The sequence below is a fragment of the Lemur catta genome, chromosome 1, assembly GCF_020740605.2.
Source record: "Lemur catta isolate mLemCat1 chromosome 1, mLemCat1.pri, whole genome shotgun sequence".
In the NCBI taxonomy this organism is placed as follows: Eukaryota; Metazoa; Chordata; class Mammalia; order Primates; family Lemuridae; genus Lemur; species Lemur catta.
In genome coordinates, this window is record NC_059128.1 from 148,643,682 (window position 1) to 148,663,807 (window position 20,126).

Genomic DNA, 20,126 nt, shown 5'->3' on the forward strand with positions numbered 1-20,126 from the left:
AGCATCCCAGCTACTCAGGAGGGTGAGGCAGGAGGATCACTTGAGCCCAGGAGTTTGAGGTTGCTGTGAGCTAGACTGATGCCATGGCACTCTAGCCCAGGCAATAGAGCGAGACTCTGTCTCAAAAAAAAAAAAAAAAAAAAAAAAAGGCAGGCACGGTGGCTCACATCTATAATCCCAGCATTTTGGGAGGCCAAGGTGGAAGGGTTGCTTGAGGCCAGGAATTTGAGACAAGCCTGGACAACATAGATGGACCCCATCTCTACAATTTTTTTTTTAAGTTAGCCAGGCATGGAAGTACATGCCCATAGTCCTAGCTACTGAGGAGGCTGAGGCAGGAGGATTGCTTGAGCCCAGGAATTCAAGACTGCAGTGAGGTATTATTGCACCCCATTGTACTCCAGCCTAGGTAACAGAGCAAGACTCTGTCTCTTAAAAAAAAAAAGATAATAAAGAAATATTATGAATAACTCTATGCTCATAAATTTGATAACCTAGATGAAATGGACCAATTTCTTGAAAGATACAATCTGCCAAAATTTATGTAGAAGAAATAGACAATCTGAAAAGGCCTATATCTTTTAAAGAAATTGAACTAATTACCTTCCAAAACAGAAAGCACCAAGCCCAAAGGGTTTACTAGTGGATTCTACCAAACATTTAAGGAAGAAATTATACTGATTCTCTACAATCTTTTTCAGAAGTTAGAAGCAGAAGGAATACTTTCTAACTCATTCTGTGAGGCCAATATTACCCTAATATCAAAACCTGACAAAGGGGACATTAGAAGGAGAGGGGACTACAGACCAATATATCTCATGAACATATATGCAAAAGTCTTCAAAATATTAGCAAATCAAATCCAACAATGTATAAAAGGAATGGTGTACCACAAACAAGTAGGCTTTACCCCAGGTGTGCAAGGCTGGTTCAGCATTCAAATTTCAGTTAATATAATTCATCACGTCAACAAGCTGTGGAAGAAATATCATATAATTACACTGATAGATGCAGAAAAAACATCTGACAAAATCCAACACCCACTCATGATAAAACAAAAACAAAAACAAAAAACAACTCTTAGCAACTTAGAAATAGAGGGGAACTTCCTCAACTTGAAAGAACATCTACAGGCAAAGCTGGGCATGGTAAATAATCCCAGCACTTTGGGAGGCCAAGGCAAAAGGATCTCTTGAGGTCAGGAGTTTGAGGCTAGCCTGGGCAACATAGCAAGACCCCATCTTAAAAAAAAAAAAAAGAACATCTACCAAAAAGCCTACATCTACAAAAAAGCTAACATGATTAATGGTGAGAAACTTGAAGCTTTCCAACTAAGATCAGGAACAAGGCAAAGATGTCTACTCTCACTACTGCTTTTCAACATCATACCAGAAGCCTTAGATAATAGAGTAAGATAAGAAAAGGAAATAAATAGCATATAGATTGGGAAAGAAGAACTAAACCTGTCTTTTTTATATAATGAAAGAAAAAACATTTTTTATTTCAGTTAATTGGGAAGATTTATCAGAACCCTATCCATAAGGAGAAGAGCCAACAGCTGCCTTTATTATGGTTGGTTTGCTTTGCAGTTCACTCTGTGTAAAGTCACCTAAATCTCGTGGATATTTGGCTGTCCACAGGCCCCTCTCTGTTTGGCCTTGGCTCAAATTGTCTTTGTCTGCAGATTACATGATTTTCTATGTAGAAAATCTGGAAGAATCAACAACAACAACAAAAAACTCCTGGAACTAGTAAGTGATTATAGTCAGGTTGCAGGATATAAGGTTAACATACAAAAGTTAATCACTTTCCTATATGCTAGTAATGAATTAGTGACATTTTAAATTAAAAACACATTACCATTTACATTAGCATCCTGAGAAATGAAATTATTAGGTATAAATCTATAAAACATGTACTAGATCTATATGAAGCAAACTACAAAACTCTGGTGAAAGATATCAAAGACTGACTAAATAAATGGAGAGATATTCCATGTTCATGGATAGGAAGACTCAATATTATCAAGATGTCAGATTTTCCTAACTTGATCTATAGACTGAACACAGTCCCAATCAAAGCACTAGCAAGTTATTTGATAGATATCAATGAACCAATTCTATAGTTTGCAGGGAGAAGCAAAAGACCCAGAATAGCCAAATCAATATTGAAGAAGAACAAAGTCAGAGAACTGACCCTTTTAGACTTCAAGACTTCTGTAAAACCTAGTAATCAAGACAATGTGATAGTGGTGAAAGAATAGACAAATATCAAGTGAACAGAATAGAAAGCCCAGAAATAAACCCACATACCCGCATAAATATAGTTAACTGACTTTCTCATCTCAAAAAAAAAGACATGGTGGAACTTTAATTGCATATTACCAAGTGAAAGAAACCAATCTGAAAGGCTACATACTATATGATTCCAACTATGTGACATTCTGGAAAAGGCAAAACTATGGAGACAGTAAAAGGATCTGTGGTTTCAGTCATTAAGGAGGAGAAAGAGGTAAATAAACAGAGCACAGAAGACTTTTTGGGCGGTGAAACTGCGCTAAATGATACTACAATGGTAGATACAGGTCATTACACGTTTGTCCAAACCCATAGAATGTACAACACCAAGAGTGAACCTTAAGGTTAACTATGGATTTTGGGTGACAATGAGGAATCATTGTAGATTCATCTGTTGTAATAAATATACCAGTCTGGTATGGAATGTTGATAGGGAGATTGTGTGTGAGTGGGGTTAGGAAGTAGATGGGAACATTCTGTACTTTCTGCTCAATTTTTCCATGAGCCTAAAAAATAGTTTATTAATTTTAAAAAAAATATAAGGTGTTCACTAATATAGATGAAGTAATCCCATTTATGTTAAAAACACATGGAAATATATATGTACTTATATTTATATACATATATGTAAGAATATATAAAATATATGGGTGTGTGTGTTTGGAATGGTCTTGCCATTGGGGTTGATGTTGGGGAAGGGGAGAGGCACCCTCTGCTATACTCTGTAGTCTGTAACATCTATCTCTTGGCAAAGAGTACCTGTTCACTTACCTAAACAAGGCAAAAAGGAGCTTGCTGCTAGGCCTTTATCTCTGGATCCCCGTTTCAAGGAGACATTAGAAGGGAACATTGTCTGGCAATTTTAAAATACAGTTGTAGCACTTTGTACCACATTTATTCATTCAGTGAGCCTTTTTGAGTGCCTCATCTGTGCCAGGCATTCTGCCAGGGCCTGGGGTTGCCAGAGTGACCAGGAAACAGCCCCTGTGATCTCAGTTCAAGGTGCAGGGAGCACCTGCAACAGTGGGTGGCAGGGAAGAGTTGTTTTTAAGTTTGTTTTCTCACAGGCTGACAAAGTCTCTCACAGATTGGAAAAGCTGATTGTGATTCCTTCTCCTCAGAGAAGCCGTGTGGAGACCCACCTTCGTTCCCCCACACCATCCTGCAGGGCCGCACCGGCTTGGAGATGGGGGATGAGGTGCTGTATGTGTGTGCCCCCGGCCACATCACAGGCCACCGGGAAACCGCCTTCACCCTGCTCTGTAACAGCTGTGGCGAGTGGTACGGCCTGGTGCAGGCCTGCGGGAAAGGTAAGTGCCCTGGGGCTGGGCCACCCGCATGCCCATGCAGTGCTGGCAGAGGGCTCCACTTCTACTGCTGCATGGGGCGGGCTTTCTGCACCAAGGTGCCTTTGCAAAGAGGCTTCCAGGCCTCTCCGCTGAGCTCTGGACGAGACAACACTCTGCTTGGGGGTTCCTGCAGCATGGCAAGTGCAGCGCATTCACAACCGAACTCTTCATCTTCCGTGCTGGGAGTACAGAGCTAACAAATCTCCCCTTCTTCTCTAAGGACAGAGTTGATGTTGGGTTAGCTTTCTAGCAGGTTTCCCTGGAAACTTGGTCAAGATGGAATGTCAGCTGTCGTACCAAGCAGCGTTGCTTCTGGTAAAAATGACCGTGGTTGGTAAACTGGGCTGGGGGGACTGTAATGAACACGTGATAGGGAGCCCAGCTCTGGGCTGCCCCGAGGTGGGTGATTCTTGTGTCTGGGCATGACCTCTGCGGGGAACCTGAGAACTATTCTGGGGGTTGTAACAAGAGATACAGGCTCTTGTGGGACATGGGGCTTCTAAACCCCCTGGATCCACACCCACACATGCTAGTCCTGTAGCAGTCATGGGGGCAGAGTCAGGAGGCTAATCCAGGACAGCCGTGTGGGCTGCTGCAAGGGCCACCTGCGCCCGCTGACTGGAATTGCCCCCCACTGCCCGGCTGCCTTGCTCTATTCCCTGGCCTCAAGCCTTCTGAGTGCCAGGTACGTCCTGCGGCATCATGCAAGCCTGAATATTTACTTGAGACTAAGAAGAGTGCCGGTGGACATTGAGTTCCCAAAACTTGATCTTATTTCCCCAGATGTCCCCATTCCATCAACATCACATTCCTAGGGGTCCCAGGTTTCTGCAGATCCCCCTACACCTAGTCCTCTGGGAATTTTCTGAGCAGTAGAAATCACTGTCTCCAGCCACAGCCAGGCCTGGCCTCCCCACCCCAACAGGGGCACAGCACCCATCAGGGGGCTTGGGCAGCCCCATGGCCGGCCTGGGCTTACGACTACAGTACTTTGGACCTCATGCCAGACCCTGAATTGCTCTCTGACCTCACAGGGCTCCTCTTAACCCCAAACCTCTTTCAAGGAACCCCCTCCCTAATTCCCCATAATATCTGGGTACCAAGTGGAGGCTGATTCTATAGAGGCAAATAACTCCAACACCATGATGTTAGTGGATTTGTAGGACAGTTTGTCCCTGGAATGTCCTGCCGATCCCATGAGGGAACTACGATGAGCCCTAGGGCACTGTCACATCTGCCAGATTCATCCACGTTGTTGCCTGAAGCTGTGGTTTGTTGTCTTCACTGTTATTTACTACCCGTAGTGTGAATACACCACTATTGATTCATCTAATCCGCTGTTTGTAGACATTTGGCTTGTTCTCATTTTGTGACTGTCACAAGCTATGCTGCCATGATTGTTCTCATCCACGTCACTTGGTTCACATGTGAACACAGTTCCATTGGTTTCTAGGAGTGGAATTGCTGCCCACGGGGTATGTGTGTGTTCAGCTTTCGTGGATACTGCCAAAGAGTTTTCTAAAGTATGTGACCAGTTTACTCTGCCATCAGCTGTGCATGACAGTGCTTGTTCAGCATCTTAACTAACCTTTCAGATTGCCATTCTTGTGACTGCGCTGTTGTGACTTGTAGTCATAATATTTATTTCTCTGATAACGGTGAGGTTCAGCACTTATCACATGCTAATCAGGTACTGGAATTTCCTCATGTAAAATGCCTGTTCCAGTGTTTTGCCCTGTTTTCCTAATTGACTTGAATTGATTATTTATATATTATAGAATTTTGTACATGAAATGTTCATAATTAATGTGTTACATATTTCCTCCCATTTTGTGGCTTATCTTTTTATTCTCGGAGTGTCTTTTAATGAATAGTTTTTTGTTATTGTTGTCTGTTTCACTATTTTTCAAACTGTGTGGGCTATTACAAATTTTTTTCTAGTCATTGGCAGACTGATACTTTGGCAAAATACAATAAAATGATGCTTTTATAAAATAAAAATTAATACAAAAATAAAATAGATTACAAATATAAGCACAATTTTTTGTTACATTAAATAGATGTAAAATTCCCCTTTCCCCTGTCAAATTGTTATAAAAGCTTCCAAAAACTTTGCTCTCAATGTATCTACTTGTCTCGTTGCATACTAGTAACAAAAAGTTACGGAATGGGACAAGTGTTAGAAGCACAGTTTAAGCAATCTTCTAGAATGTTTATCATCTTTTTCTGTTGCTGTAGCTTTGTGCCAGGCAGGGGCTACTTGCCAATTCTGATCATTCACCTGCCTAAGAAAATCAGGCGAAAGGACTGGGCTTCCTATTTGTTGAATATGTCGCTTTGAAGCAGACCTGTACTCACCCTGAGGTGGTTAATGCTCTGATGACAGGCTGAAGTTGCACCCTCCCATGAGCCACACCCGCCAGCCAAATGGGTTGTTTACCGGCCCCAGTAGAATGAGAACTAAATGTAGTTTTTGTGGATCTGAAATGGTGTTTATTTTCTCACTGCAATGCAGAGTTGTTAGAGCTTTCAGCTGCTGGGCAGGAGTTCTGGTTTCTATGCTTGGCTGGATATACAGACTGTTACAGTTTTCATTACTATGTGGATTTAATATTTAAATTATCTGTGTTAGTATAAGAAATATCTGTGTGTGTGTGTGTGTGTGTGTGTGTATGTGTGTTACAAGACTATCCTCACCAGATATTTCACTCCATCTTGCATTTATTTTTTTCCAACGAAAATCAATTTTTTTCATTAGAAAATTGCTTCATATTAGAGAAAAGTCATCTTCAGGGAGTGGGTCAAACAAGGCTCTTCAAGTTGGACCCACCTGGGTTTGGATAGTAACTCTTCCCTTGTACTAGCTGGTTGACTGACTATTCATCCATTCACTCATTCCACGTCCCATAATTTGGCAGGATCCTAGGTGCTGCACATATAAGGTTACATAAAACACTGTTCCAACCCTAAAGGAAACTCTGGTGTACTGGGTGCCTCAAAAGACACAGAAGCAGTAGATGACTAGGTAGAAGGGAAAACTGGAAAGCAAGGTGTTAACAGAAGGTGACATTTTAAAGGAAGTGTGTTTCCAGATGGAAGAAGTGCTCCATGAACTCAAAGGCTGCAGAAATCAAGTAAATGAAAGCTAAAGTGTGCATTGGCTTCACAATCTGAAGGGGGTTCTGGTGGCCTTGTATTTTCAGTGTGAACCTGGGGAGGGGGTGATGCACCAGGCCACCCCACAGTGTGTGCAGGAAGGGGGTGGGGTGAGGAAGAGGGCTAAGGGCAGGCAACTCAGTCTCAAATTTGTTGTTCATGAAGAGGAATTGGAAAGACACAAAGGGTAGAGCTGGAAGAAGATCAGGGGTCCAAAGAGATGTGGGGTTTGTTTTGTTTGCTTGCTTTTGTTATTTTTAAGATGTATTTTTAAGAGATTTGAACTCATGTAAATGATAGAAAAAATTAGAAGAGGAGATCGAACAATTTTCTTGATTTTCCTGAGCCTTAATTTGCTCATATGAAAAAATAGGTACTAATTATCACATAGAGTTGCCTCATGGGGTTCCCTGCAAGTGCATCACTTAGACAGGACATATAATATGATATGGGGCAAAGAACTGTTCATTCTTTCTCTTTCACCTATATGCTGATTAAGGAGAGTATCCAGGTCCTTTCACTTGAGGTATCTAAAGGGCTTTGTGCGTGACACTGGCTTTTCGCCTCCTCATGTGTTGACTCTAGCTGCTGTTGCAGCAAATAATTAAGAGCATACTGTGACTTCAACCGTCTATTACTTGGTTGAGAAGTTTGTTTCTGCCAGCAGGCTTCTCAGGTTCTAGAGACCAGCAGCTGCTCTTTCCAGAAAGGTGTGGCCCATGTGGCTTTTGGACTTGATGGAGACCCAAGCAGCTGGTAACTTTCTAACATGTGGCTCCCAGGCAGTCCATACCTGTGGTCTCAGCTGCCTCACTCCTCCCTCTAGGGGCCCCTGGCTGCCTCCAGCCTAAGCTTGTCTCCTCTGTGCTCAGCCCTGCCACTAACCACCAACCCCCACAACCAGGTCCTCCAAACATTGTGGCCCACCCAGAACATTTCCTTTTATTTCCTTGTGTGCTACTGGCTCTGACTCCAAACCTCTGGCAAAACCTGCCCATGGATGCAGCTCCAGGAGCTCCTCTGCTGAGATCACAATAGCATCCCTGCCCCTCATCCCCTTATGACCTCTGCAGGGCCCAGAGGGCCTCAAGGGCCAGGTACCTTGGAGGTCAAGACTTAAAAGAACTTGGAGCTCCGAGGAGTTTCATCTCAGAGACTCTGGGGGCTTAGGAGCTCAGGGCTACTATTTCACTCAAGTTTGGCATTGGATAGGCATTTGAGGACTGGCTGGATGTCTTGGGTCAGATTCTCTAAAAACAGACCCTATTCAGATGCCCGTGGTTTACTGAGGGAGAAAGGGGATTTGGGACAGGATGGGTTAGCAGAAGGAGTTATGCAAGGTTGTAGCCTCAGCTGGATTCCTGCTTCACCTGGCCCTGGGGGGAGCTGTGGAGCATGAATTGTACAACCGGGTTGGTCCCCTTTTGAAGCAAGTGGACCAGCCTTGAGTGCCTCCATATCAGCTTGTCATAGGCTGCAGGCTGCTGAGCACAGGGCATGTGGCCTATAATCTCCCAAGCCAGGCCCCCATTCCACCAAGGGTGCTTCTCCAGAGAAGCGGTAGCTGTCAGCTCCTAGCTGCCAACACTCACAGCAGCCAGGGCATGGGGACCTGGCCAGGGAAAGGGGATGTGGACAGGACATGAGCAGCCTCTATTGCAGTGGAGTTATTTATTGACAGCATTAATTCTATGGAACAGTGGTTTCCAAGTTAACTAACTCTTACGATTAAAAGAAAAATCCATTAGTAAAGTGGGGACTGCCTGAATGAGCTTGCTGCTGAAATTTAAAATTTGTGACGAGGAGCAAGAATGATACTCCACCCCCCACCCCCTGGTCAGATGCAGTGGCTGATGCCTGTAATCCTAGCACTCTGGGAGGCTGAGGCGGGGGAATTGTTTGAGCTCAGGAGTTCGACACCAGCCTGAGCAAGAGCGAGACCCCGTCTCTACTAAAAATAGAAAGAAATTATATGGACAGCTAAAAAAAAATATATAGAAAAATTAGCTGGGCATGGTGGCACATGCCTGTAGTCCCAGCTACTTGGGAGGCTGAGGCAGAAGGATCGCTTGAGCTCAGGAGTTTGAGGTTGCTGTGAGCTAGGCAGATGCCACAGCACTCTAGCCCAGGCAACAGAGTGAGACTCTGTCTCAAAAAAAAAAAAGAAAAGAATGATCCCCCAGCGACATGCACACCTGGGTGGGTAGCCCAAGGTGAGTGAGTGGGTGGGGTAGTAGGGTGTCCCAGCCACATGCTGCCCAGGTTGTGTGATCACAAGCCACGTTCAGTCCCAGCCTCAAGTGGAGGTGGTGCAGTCTCTTCCTTAAGCACAGGGACTTTAGCCTTGACCATTAACCCAAATGGATAAGGACATACTCAACTGCCATTTCTCCCCTCTGTGTGTTAGTATTTCTCTAGCTTTGGTCCCCAGCTCTGGGTCTCTCCATTTAGTCTTCCATTCTGCTGTCCAAATCCACACATCTTGGTTTCCCCTCCCAGTATGGCAGAAGGAAATGTCTGTCATACCTCACTCATGTACTCAGTATCTAACCATAATTGGTTGTTACCCTAATTATAGAAAAGTCCTGATGCTTTGCTCCGTGAAGATGTATGCAGCAGATTTCCACACTGGGTTTGGTTTCTTTTGGGCTTCTTCTTATGCCAAGTTTTATACCCATTTTCAAGGCTATGTTTTCTCCTTGGACACTTGCACCCTAAGGATGGTCTCTGATCTTCCAGCACTCCAGGGGTGTCACATGATCCCAATGTTGGCCTTCCTAAGGAGCCCTCGTGGTCCCCTTGGCATGCTGGCCACTCTCCTGCTCGCTGCCTGGCCTCTCCTACTCATTGCTTCAACACCCCTGCTCTCTTCTCACTTCAGAACCCAGTGGTCCTGCAGCCTCTGCCCCTGGTTCCAGGTGAGGCCATTTATCCTGCCTTTGTGGTTGGGGTGGGTGAGAACGGCTGCTGGCACGAGTAGCTTAACACAAACAACCCTGGAAGAGAGAGGCAGAGACTTTTGCCACAGGGCATCTGCCACCAAGTATTAAGACAGGCTCAGAAAGGCCCATCCCTACTTCCAGCCTCATAGGTTCTTTTGGCCTTTCTGGACTGTAGTATCAGGAAAGTGCTTGACACCAAGCTTGACCTCACTCTACCACCACCTCTGGGTCCATAGCCAATATGCAGCCTTTCCTTTCCCCTGCCCTGGTCTGACACAGCCGTGGAACAGACACATTGTCCAGTTAGGCAATGAGAACAAAGCTATTATAAACTGAATACTTGCTTCAGGCGTCTTTCTCCTGGGAGTTGTTTTTTGGTTTTGCTTTGTTTTTCAACAACTTATAGAGGTTAAATTTGCACGCTATAAATTATACTCATTTATAGTATAAACTTATCTCAGTTGTCTTAAGTGTGTACACCCACAGAACCACCACCACAGCTAAAATACAGAACATTTCCATCAGCCTCAAGTCTCCTTGTGCCCCTTTCTGTGATAGTTTTACACACTTTATCTCATTTGATCTTCACACGTCTGGGAGTGGAAATGGCTGGCTCCAATTTACAGATGGGAAAACGGCGGTACAGGAAGGTTCAGTCACTTGTGGGTGTCACACAGAAGCAGAGCTGGAATTTAAAACCAGGCATGTCTTACCCTGTCTGCATCATGTGTATGTGCACGCTCTGGAGACCCCAAGACTGAGGGGAGCAAGGACTTGCAAACTAGCTGTTCCCTCTGTAATTTCCCTTGCTCTTTTCTCTCTCAATTCCAAAGGCATTCTTTTGTTTTCTTAAATTAACGTCAATTTCTGCATTTCTCCATCTTTTGGCCTTAATTTCCTTCATAGAATACAGCATGAGACTGAACCTGATTTAGAATTTCTTTGTCAGTATTGCCATATTTGTTCAGAGGTTCATTGAACCAGTGGTTATTTCTGGCTTGTCTGGTTGTCTTTTTTAAAATTACTATTTTTAAAGGCTGTCATAGCCAAGACCAGAGGGAAAAAGAGGGCATGTGTGGGCTTCCAGAAATGCAGCAATGTGAAAACGGATGGAAGATTCTGGGATTCTGGGATTCTGGGCTCTGGCCTGTCTCCTGCAGCCCTCACGGTACCCCACCCTGATAAGAGATGCAGGCAGTGCACACACCAGCCCTCTCCTCTCACGCCTGACTGACATCATCTGTCTGTGTTCTTCTGTTTCCCAAAAGTAGCAGTTAAATACAAATGCACAGCAAATGACCTAGGTTTTGCCAGGAGAACCCACGAAGTTTACATTTCCTAGACTTGTTCGTCTAAATCAGAAGGCCCCGTGTTGTGTTAGCACCCGTTTTCAGGGAGAGCTTGGGCTGGGGCGGGAGGGGGCAGGATGGCTAGAAGGATTGCTGGATGATTTGAGTCAGAGGCTGCAGACCCAGGCAAGCAGAGGGGAGGTGAGAGAAATAGCACCTCCGTGGGCAGAGAGCGGGTCTTCTCCATCCTGTGAGCAGAATTTGCTTGTTGGTTGAAATTCAGTGAATAACAAACTTTATAGTTCCCCATGAGGAGAAAAACAGGCTTGGATGTTTTTTCATGAGTAGGCTATTTGTAAACACTCATTGTCCTTGTCTTCATTTGAGGTTTTGGGAAAACTGACATAGTGAGAACCTGTTTCTGAGCCAGGTCCACAGCCTGCGAACCTGGGGAGACAGGAAGAGCTTGGCTCCGGGCCCTGGGCTTCTGTCCAGGGGTGCTCTAGCCTCAGGGAGCTCTGGAGGCAGGAGCTTGTATACACGCACACGTATCGCACTCAGTCGCATGCACATGCACGCATACACACGCAGCTTAGACCGACCGTAAGGGTCTAGGTCAAGGCAGGCCAACCTACAGTGGGAGTGGGCTGACCCTTCCCAAATCCTCAGCTCTAACATTATACACTAGGCCAGTGTTTCCTGAACAAGAAGCAGTGGGGGAGGAGAACATGGCTTGTCTCCTGCCTGTATTCCAGGAGCCTTTTGACTTCACAACACATTTAAGCTCGTGGGATGAGTTACAGAGGAGGAAGAAGTTAGCAGACACTGATTATAGCCAATATGGGATCTCAAAGATCAATTTATATTCTTTGCCTCTGTCACAAATCCAATAAAAACTGGCTTCCATCACTCACTTATTCATCTCTTTACTCATTTATTTATTCAACAAAGATTTATGGAGTGTCTACTCTATGCCAGGCACCATGATGTGCACTGGGGTACAAAGGCAGAGAGGATATGCCCTTGTTCTCAGAGAGTTCCCCGGGCCAGAGGGGAGGTGGGCGGGGTGGTGTGATCAGTGCAGGGTGACAGCGGTGAACCCTGTTCTGGATGGATGCTATTGTCCCGGTGAGTAACACATTAGTGCCAAACTGAGACCATTTGAGGTTCAAGTCTCAAACACCATCAAGGTCTGGATTGGTTTACCCTGTCCATATAAATGTGTGAAGTATCTCTAAAATATTTTTAGCCCTTCCCTATATCATATATGCCTTTCATTTTACCAATAAGCACCTGTTTCTAATATTTATCATGGTAGTTAATAGGCCTCTAATTTTACCAATAGAAACCCATTTCAGATACCCAGGGTGCTAATTTGCAAATCAGTGTTTTTCATCAAGATACAGGTAATAGAAGTACTTGTAGTAGCCACATCTGGAGGATTAGTTTCCTGGTCAGAATGTTAACTGTCCACCCCAGGCTGAATTCTTTTTTTTTTTTTTTTGAGACAACATCATTGTTCTTTTCTCTTCTACTTTTAAATATACTGGGATGAAATTTTAGGCAAGCTTGATTTAATTTTTGTTGTTGAACGTGATTTGCCTTTCCCCCCTGGACATCAGTTGAAATATTTCTTTATCCTTGGCATTCAGTAAACAAATTCTGTGCCAGTTTTTCCTAGAATGTGGTGTACACTTTTGGTTGTTTATTTAAGTTTTATTTAAGAGTAACATAAATACAGAATATTTCAAAAATCAAAGTTTATAGCGCTTAGGGAATTATTGTACCATGAACACAGCCATATAACTGTCACCCAGTTCAAGAAGTAAAACATCACCAGTAATCCAGAAACACTCCTGGGGCTCCCTTTCAGTCACAACCTCCCTGAGAACACACTTCTGAAACTATAAATTACATTTTCTTTGCTTGAATTGTATTAAAGTAGAAGCATACAGATGTACTCTTGTGTATGGCTTCCTTTGCCCAATATATGTCTGTGAGACATATCCATGCTGTTCCATGAGCTGTAGTTCACACTTTTTCTTTGCTAGGGAGTATTCCAGTCTACTGTTGAAGAACATTGTCATTATTTCAAGTCTAGAGCTATTGTAAGAGCACTCTTGTACAGGTCTTTTGGAGTCCATGTTGCTTGTATTCCTCTAGAATTTTGCGTTTTCTAGAATTTTGTCTATATACTTTGGAGTTAAATTGCTGCATCACAGGATATATATATGTTCAACTTTAGTAGATAATGCCCAACCAGTTTTCAAAATGGCTGTACCAATCTACACTCCCAAGAGCAATGTATGAGAGTTCTGGGAGACTTACATCCTCACCAACAATTGGTATTGTCAGTTTACATGTTTAGCCATTTTGATGAGTATGTTATATTACCTAATTTGAATTTCCATGATTAATGATGTAAGCACCTTGCCATATGTTTATTGGCTATTTGAATATCTCATTTGTGAAATGCCTATTCAATTCTCTTGCCCATTTTTCTACTGGGTTGTCTTTTTATTTCATATATTTGTAGGAGTTGTTTAAATTATTCTGGATACCAGAACTTTTGAGGTTATATATGTTGCAAATGTCTTCTGTTAGGTAAGTTGCCTTTTCATGTTCTTTGTGGTATCTGTAATAAATGGAATTTTAATGTAGTCTAATAATATTTTCCTTCTTTAAAAAATTGTGATAAAAAACATGTAACTTAAAATTGACCATCTCAACCATCTTCAAGTATACAGGTCAATAATGTTAAGTATATTCACATTGTTGCGAAACAGATCTCCAGAACTGCATCTTGTAAATCTGGGAACTCTATACCTATTAAACAACAACTCCTCTTTTCCTCCCTCTCCCCCCTGGTAACCACCATTCTACTTTCTGTTTCTATGAATTTGACTACTTTTAATACAATGTGTAAGTAGAATCATACAATATTTGTCTTTTTGTGACTGGTTTTTTTCACTCAGTGTAATATCCTCACCATTCATCCATGTTGTCGTATGTGACAGTAATCCTTTCCTTTTCATATCAGTTTTTATATATTTTTAAAATCACGTTAAGGAAGTTTCCTTATATTCTTAATTTCTAAGGTTTTTTTTTATCCTGTTGACTTTTGTTTCTGAAACTTCTTTTTTTAAATGTTAAATAAATCTTGAATTACTGAAATAAACCTAACTAGGAGTAATGTATTATTCTTTTAATATATTGCTTAACTCAGCTTACCAATATTAACATATTAGTGGATTAAGTTTGTCAATATTTTACATAGGATTTTAGCATCTATATTTAGTGAGATGAGTCTGCAATATTACTTTTTCATCATATCCTTGCCAGTTTTGGTACTAAGATTACACTGGATATATAAAGTAAATTGGGATAGTATTACCTCTTTTTCTGTTCCCTGGAAGAGTTTAAGATTGGAATTATTCTCCTAAAGCTTTGATAGAATTCATTAGCAAAGCCACCTGTTCGTAGAGTTTTCTGTGTGTAGAGAGATTCAATTTCATTAATAATTAATGGTATATAATTTTTTTTCTATTTCTCCTTGTGTCACTTTCGGTAAGTTGTATTTTTCTTGAATTTTGTCTATTTCCTCAGAATTTGGGGGTTTGGGGACATAAATTTATCATAGAGTCCTGTTATTGTCTTTTGTAATATCTGCCAGATCTGTGGTAATGCCTGTTTTTATTCCTGATGTTTTTCATTTGTGTCTTCTCTTCTTCTTCTCTAAATATTTTTCAATTAGTCTTGGTAGGGGTTTATCAATGTTATTAGTATTTTCAAAGAATCAACTTTTGGCTATATTGATCCTCTCTATTGTGTGTTTGTTTCTTATTTTGTTAATTTTTGCTCCTTTTTTAATCTCCTTCCTCTATTTCTTTGTATTTAACTTACTCTTCCCAACTTCCTGAGGTCAACATGATTTTCAGCTTTTATTCTTTTCTAACATAGGTATTGAAAGCTATGACTTTTTCTCCTTGTTCTAATTGTTAATGATAGAGATGTTTAAAAATCTCACTATAATCATAGATCTATCAGTTTTTTCCTTTTAGTTCATATCTGTTAAATTCCTATATTTTGAGGTTATATTATTGAGTACATACAATTTTAGAATTTAATATATTCCTGGTGAATTGGAATATTTATCTTTATAAAATATCCCTCTTTATCTCTGGTAATGTTTTTTGCCTTCAAGTCTTCTTCGCTGGTTAGTGTCTTCATGACGTTTTTTTTCCTTCCTTTTCTTTCAACTTCTCTATATGCTTATATTTAAAATGTGTCTCTTATAAGCACCATGTAGATAGTTTCTATTTCTTTATCCAAGCTGACAACCTTTGCCTTTTAATTGTACCATTAATCCATTTTACATTTAACCATCAATAGATTTGAGTTTAAAATGACTGTCTCTTTGTTTTCTCTCTGTCCCATTTGTTCTTTGTTCCTTTTTCTCTGCTTTGCTGCCTTCTTTTGGAATGATTAAGCATTTTTCCTTAGCCATCCTTGACTTATCAAAGTTTAATATAAATTAATACTTTTACCATTTCCTGGATAAATTAAAGCTGTTAGACATTTTGACTCCATTTACCTCCTCCCAACTCCTATGTTATTGTCCAGTGTTTTGAATAAACACGATGTGTGTGTGCACGCATGCGGACGTACTTGTTTTAGGCAGTCAACATTCACTTGGATTTGCCCCTGTTTTTACATTTTTTCGTTGGTCTTTCTTTCCTGCATCTCTGAGCTTCCATCCAGGATATTTTCACAGAGTAAGAAATTCTGTATTGTCAATTCTTTTCTTCTAACACTTTGAAGATGTCATCACATTGCCTTCTGGCTTTATTGTTTCTTTTGAAAAGTTACCTCTCAGTCTTATTGTTGCTTTTTTGAAGGTTATATATCTGCTTCCACAGGTAGCTTTTAAATTTTTCTGTCTTTGATTTTTAGCAGTTTTAATTTAGTGTGCCTGTGTGTAGTTTTCTGTGAATTTATTCTGCTTGAGGTTTGCAGTGATTCTTGAATATGTGTGTTCATGTGTCTTTTCTCAGTTTTGTAAAATTCTTAGTGCACTCTGTTCTTTACAATTTCTAATTATTATGATGTTACATTGGTCCTCAATTTGATGCTTTAAGTTCACAACATTGTTATTTTATTACCTTACCTTTGAACTTCTGTTTCATTGCACTCAATTTCTTTATAAGTTCTATAGTGTGAAGCAATTGTGAGGAATTCTTTCTATTCCTTAAATTGTTACTTCTTCTAAATTAGATTCTTGGCCTTTTACATACATCTTCCTTTCATCCAGAAGAGGGAATGGTAAGTGGAAGTGGGCAAGTCAGCAGAAGTGGTATATAGTTTTACTCTTCTTTATGTGTTTGTTTTAAAATACCTGGGCTCTGCTCTTTCTTCAGAAATGTTGTTAAATGTTCTATATCAGAGTTTCCTTCACCTGAGCAACATGAAGTCCTGGTATTTTGGATTCTATCAAGAAGAATCAGCCCTACGAGTTACTTATCTGTTTCTCTCCACCCACTTTGCTTCTCTCCAGGATTTGTTGACTCCTTAGTACAGTTTCTGAAAGGTGAGGGGGTGGTTAGGAGCTGAGCCATGCACCTTCTCTACTCTGCTCTTGAACCTTCTGTTTCTCTTCTTGGTAACTAGTTTTTTTTAACTTGTCAATGTATTATTCCCTTTTCCATGTGTGGTTGCTATTCATAAAACCTTTTTGCAGATGTTTAGTATAGTTTCCTCATTTAAAAAAATTCCCATCCAGGCTAGGCGCGGTAATCAGGCCTGTAATCCCAGCACTTTGGGAGGATCATTTGAAGCCATGAGTTGGAGACCAGCCTGGGTAACATAGAGAGACCCCATCTCTACAAAATATTTAAAAATTAGCTGGGCATGGTGGCACATGCCTGTAGTCCCAGCTACTTGGGGAGGCTGAGGCAGGAGAATCTCTTGAGCCCAAGAGTTTGAGGTTGCAGTGATCTGTGATGATGTCACTGCACTCTGCCCCAGGTGACAAAACAAGACCCTGTCTCAAAGAAAAAAAAAATCACATCCAATAAGGGGTGTGTGGGGGGCGGTGGAGCTTCCCCATTTTGCTGGATATGGAAGAGGGAAAATAGGTGATGCACTCAGGTCTTTTCAAGGCTGGCATATCATCCACCCTGATGGCAAGGTGACTTCTTGCCTGCACCCCCAGTACATACTGAAGTGGTCTCGAATGTAAGTGACCAGGTAGACAAAGAGGAAGCAGAGCAGAGGGAGGTGCAGACAGAAGGAGCAAGAACAAAGAGGCAGGTAGTGCTGGGCGTGGAAACGGACTATGGGGTGTGGGGAGAAGAGACAGGGAAGAAGCGGGAGCAGAGGTCACAGAGAGATTTGTCAGGGCCACAAATATTCTGAACTGCTGGAAGATTTTGAGTATCCCTTGCACTCACACTTCTTTTTAGCTGTTGACTGGGTAGAATTCTGTTTGCCTGTGGACCGTATCTGTGACGGCATGGGCCACGGCCAGAAGATGGTGTGTGAGAACCGTGAGGGAGCTCTGCACTCACCGACTTCCTGCTGGTGTTCCCGTCACCGAGGGCTGCCTTTGGCAACACTGTGCAAGTGGTGCTTCATCACACTGACTGAGTTCTGGGCAAACAGCTTGTTTACTCCCAACTGTCAATGAGCTACAGTTGATGACCTGAAAGAAAATGAATGCACTGTCAGGATGTCGGCAAGCAAAATCCAGAAATGGCAAAAATCCCGTGCAATGAAACAGAATCATTTGTGGGCTCTTGACAGTTTGGTGTCTTAGGACTGTAATGAGGCAGCAAAGAAATGTTCCCTAAGCCAGGTGTGGTGGTGCACGGCTGTAGTCCCAGCTACTTGGGAGGCTGAGGCAGGAGGATGTTTGAGCCCAAGAGTGTAAGGCTATGGTGAACTATGATTGCACCAGTGCACTCCAGCCTGGGTGACAGAGTGAGACCCGTCTCTAGTCCCTAGTAAAATCATGCATGTGTGGTGAGAAGCTTACATTGCAGATTGTGCATGAGGTAATGACCTGTGATTTCGGAGGAAAAATGGTGTTGAAGAGTTACTGCTTCCTGCCTTGCCCCTCCTGAAAGGGGGACTGTGTGCTAGCTGAGCACACAAGGACATTCATCCTCAGAAGCTCTGGGAGACTACTGGCAAATGTTTATTGTTTTGCAAAGATAATAATTTCTTCCATGGTGCCACAGAATATATTCTTTTTTTAAAATTAAAAACAAATTGGTTGTGGCAGATTTGGGGCAGAAATGACTGGTCGGATATGTAGAATGCCAAGTTTCTTTGCATTAGGAGTAAATTTTATGGAGCGGGATCACTGCTCTGCTTCATTACGATGAACCTACTGGCTGTGGGGAGGGAGTTCTGCTCGGGCACCTTTCACACTGACAGGGGCAGGGCCCAAGGAGAGGCTGGGAAGAGAATTGATGCCCTCGCCAGCCAGGTGCCTATGGGCGTGTGTGTGTGTGTGTGTGTGTGTGTGTGTGTGTGGTGCATACCCATGTGTATGTTTGTGTATTCTACTGGCCCTTCAACAATGGCATCTTTTCAAAGGGTTTTGGGGTGTTATGAGACATTATGAGTACAAGTAATTCCTTATAGTTTGTAAGTGGGCCCACTGTCCTCTTGTGCTTTGGGAGACTGTGCTCCTAGAAATCGATCTTAGTGCTGAGGCAGGAATGAATAGAAGCTTCAGATCTGAGCTATTGCAGACTTTTCCTCCTTTCCCCCCGGAGCCCTTTCTCTCACTCAAGAATGTCTATAATGAGCCAGGCACTCTTCCACTCTAGGGGTACAGTGCCGGGGCCCTGCCCTCAGGCAGCACATTGCTAGTGTATTAGTTAGCTTTTTCTGCATAATAGACCTCCCCAAACAGCTTAGTGGCTTAAAACAACAAGAACAATCATTTATTTGGCTCTGGTTCTTGTGTGTGTGTGTGTGTGTGTGTGTGTGTGTGTGTGTGTGTGTGTTTTAAGAGACAGGGTCTCCCCCTGTCACTCAGGCTGGAGTGCAGTGGTGTCACCACAGCTCACTGCAACCTCAAACTCCTGGGCTCAAGCAATGCTCCTGACTCAGCCTCACTAGTAGCTGGGATTACTAGTAGCTGGTGATTAAAGTTTGGTGTTCGGAGGACACCAGCTTCTTGGGCCTTCCTAACCCAAGTGATTACAATCTCATCAAGCTATCCTTACATCCTGGTCTCTCAGCTGTGGGGCTCTGTTTATTCTTACTCAGTTGGATTCAAAATACTTCACAGCATCATCTCATGACGCAGAATTGTACAAAGAGCAAATCAGTGTTTTAAAAGATGCATTTTTTACTTAATTATAACATACATACAAATCATAAGGCAACAGGTCAATTAATTATCAAAGCATAAACAAAAATATTTAGCTATGACACAGGTCAAGAAATAAAACATGTCCCAAAGTCCTGCTTGTACCCAGACCTGGTCATTACCCTTCCTCTCCTACCAGCTGTAACCACCCTCCTGACTTTTAACATCGTATTATAGATTAGTTCTGCCTGGCTTTTAACATTTTGTAAATGGAATCACAAAGAGTGTGCTCTTTTGTACCAGGCTTCTTTTGCTCAGCATTACGGGCATGAAATTCATCCATGTTGCTGCAGGAAACAGTGGTTGGTTCAATTTTATTGATGTGCAGATTTTCATTCTATGAATATACATAATTTATGTAGGTAACTTACATACATATGAATATACCATATTGTATCATTTTGGCAGTGAATGGATATTTGAATTGTCTCTAGTTTTTGGTTATTATGAACAGTCTTGTGCGTGTCTTTTGGTGCCCATATGCACACGTTACTGTTGAATGTATATTTAGGAGTGGAATTGTTGTGTCATGGAGCTTCCATATGTTCAATTTTAGTAGAAATGCCCAAACAGTTTTCCATAATGGTTGTTCCAATTCACACTCCCACTAACAGTGCTGTACATCCTTGTTAGCACTTGATACTGTCATTCCATTTAATTTTAGCCATTCTGGTGCTGTGTAATGGTATCTCATTATGACTACAATTACT

General features: G+C 42.1%; 1 protein-coding gene across 1 annotated transcript in view; it reads left to right on the forward strand.

The window, feature by feature from the left end:
* SUSD5 (sushi domain containing 5) overlaps window positions 1–20,126 on the forward strand; it is a 54,328-nt gene that overhangs the window by 29,517 nt on the left and 4,685 nt on the right. Inside the window, exon 4 of the mRNA XM_045537410.1 lies at window positions 3,419–3,607. Within this exon, the coding sequence (XP_045393366.1) occupies window positions 3,419–3,607 (189 nt within the window). The remainder of the gene's footprint in view (window positions 1–3,418; window positions 3,608–20,126) is intronic.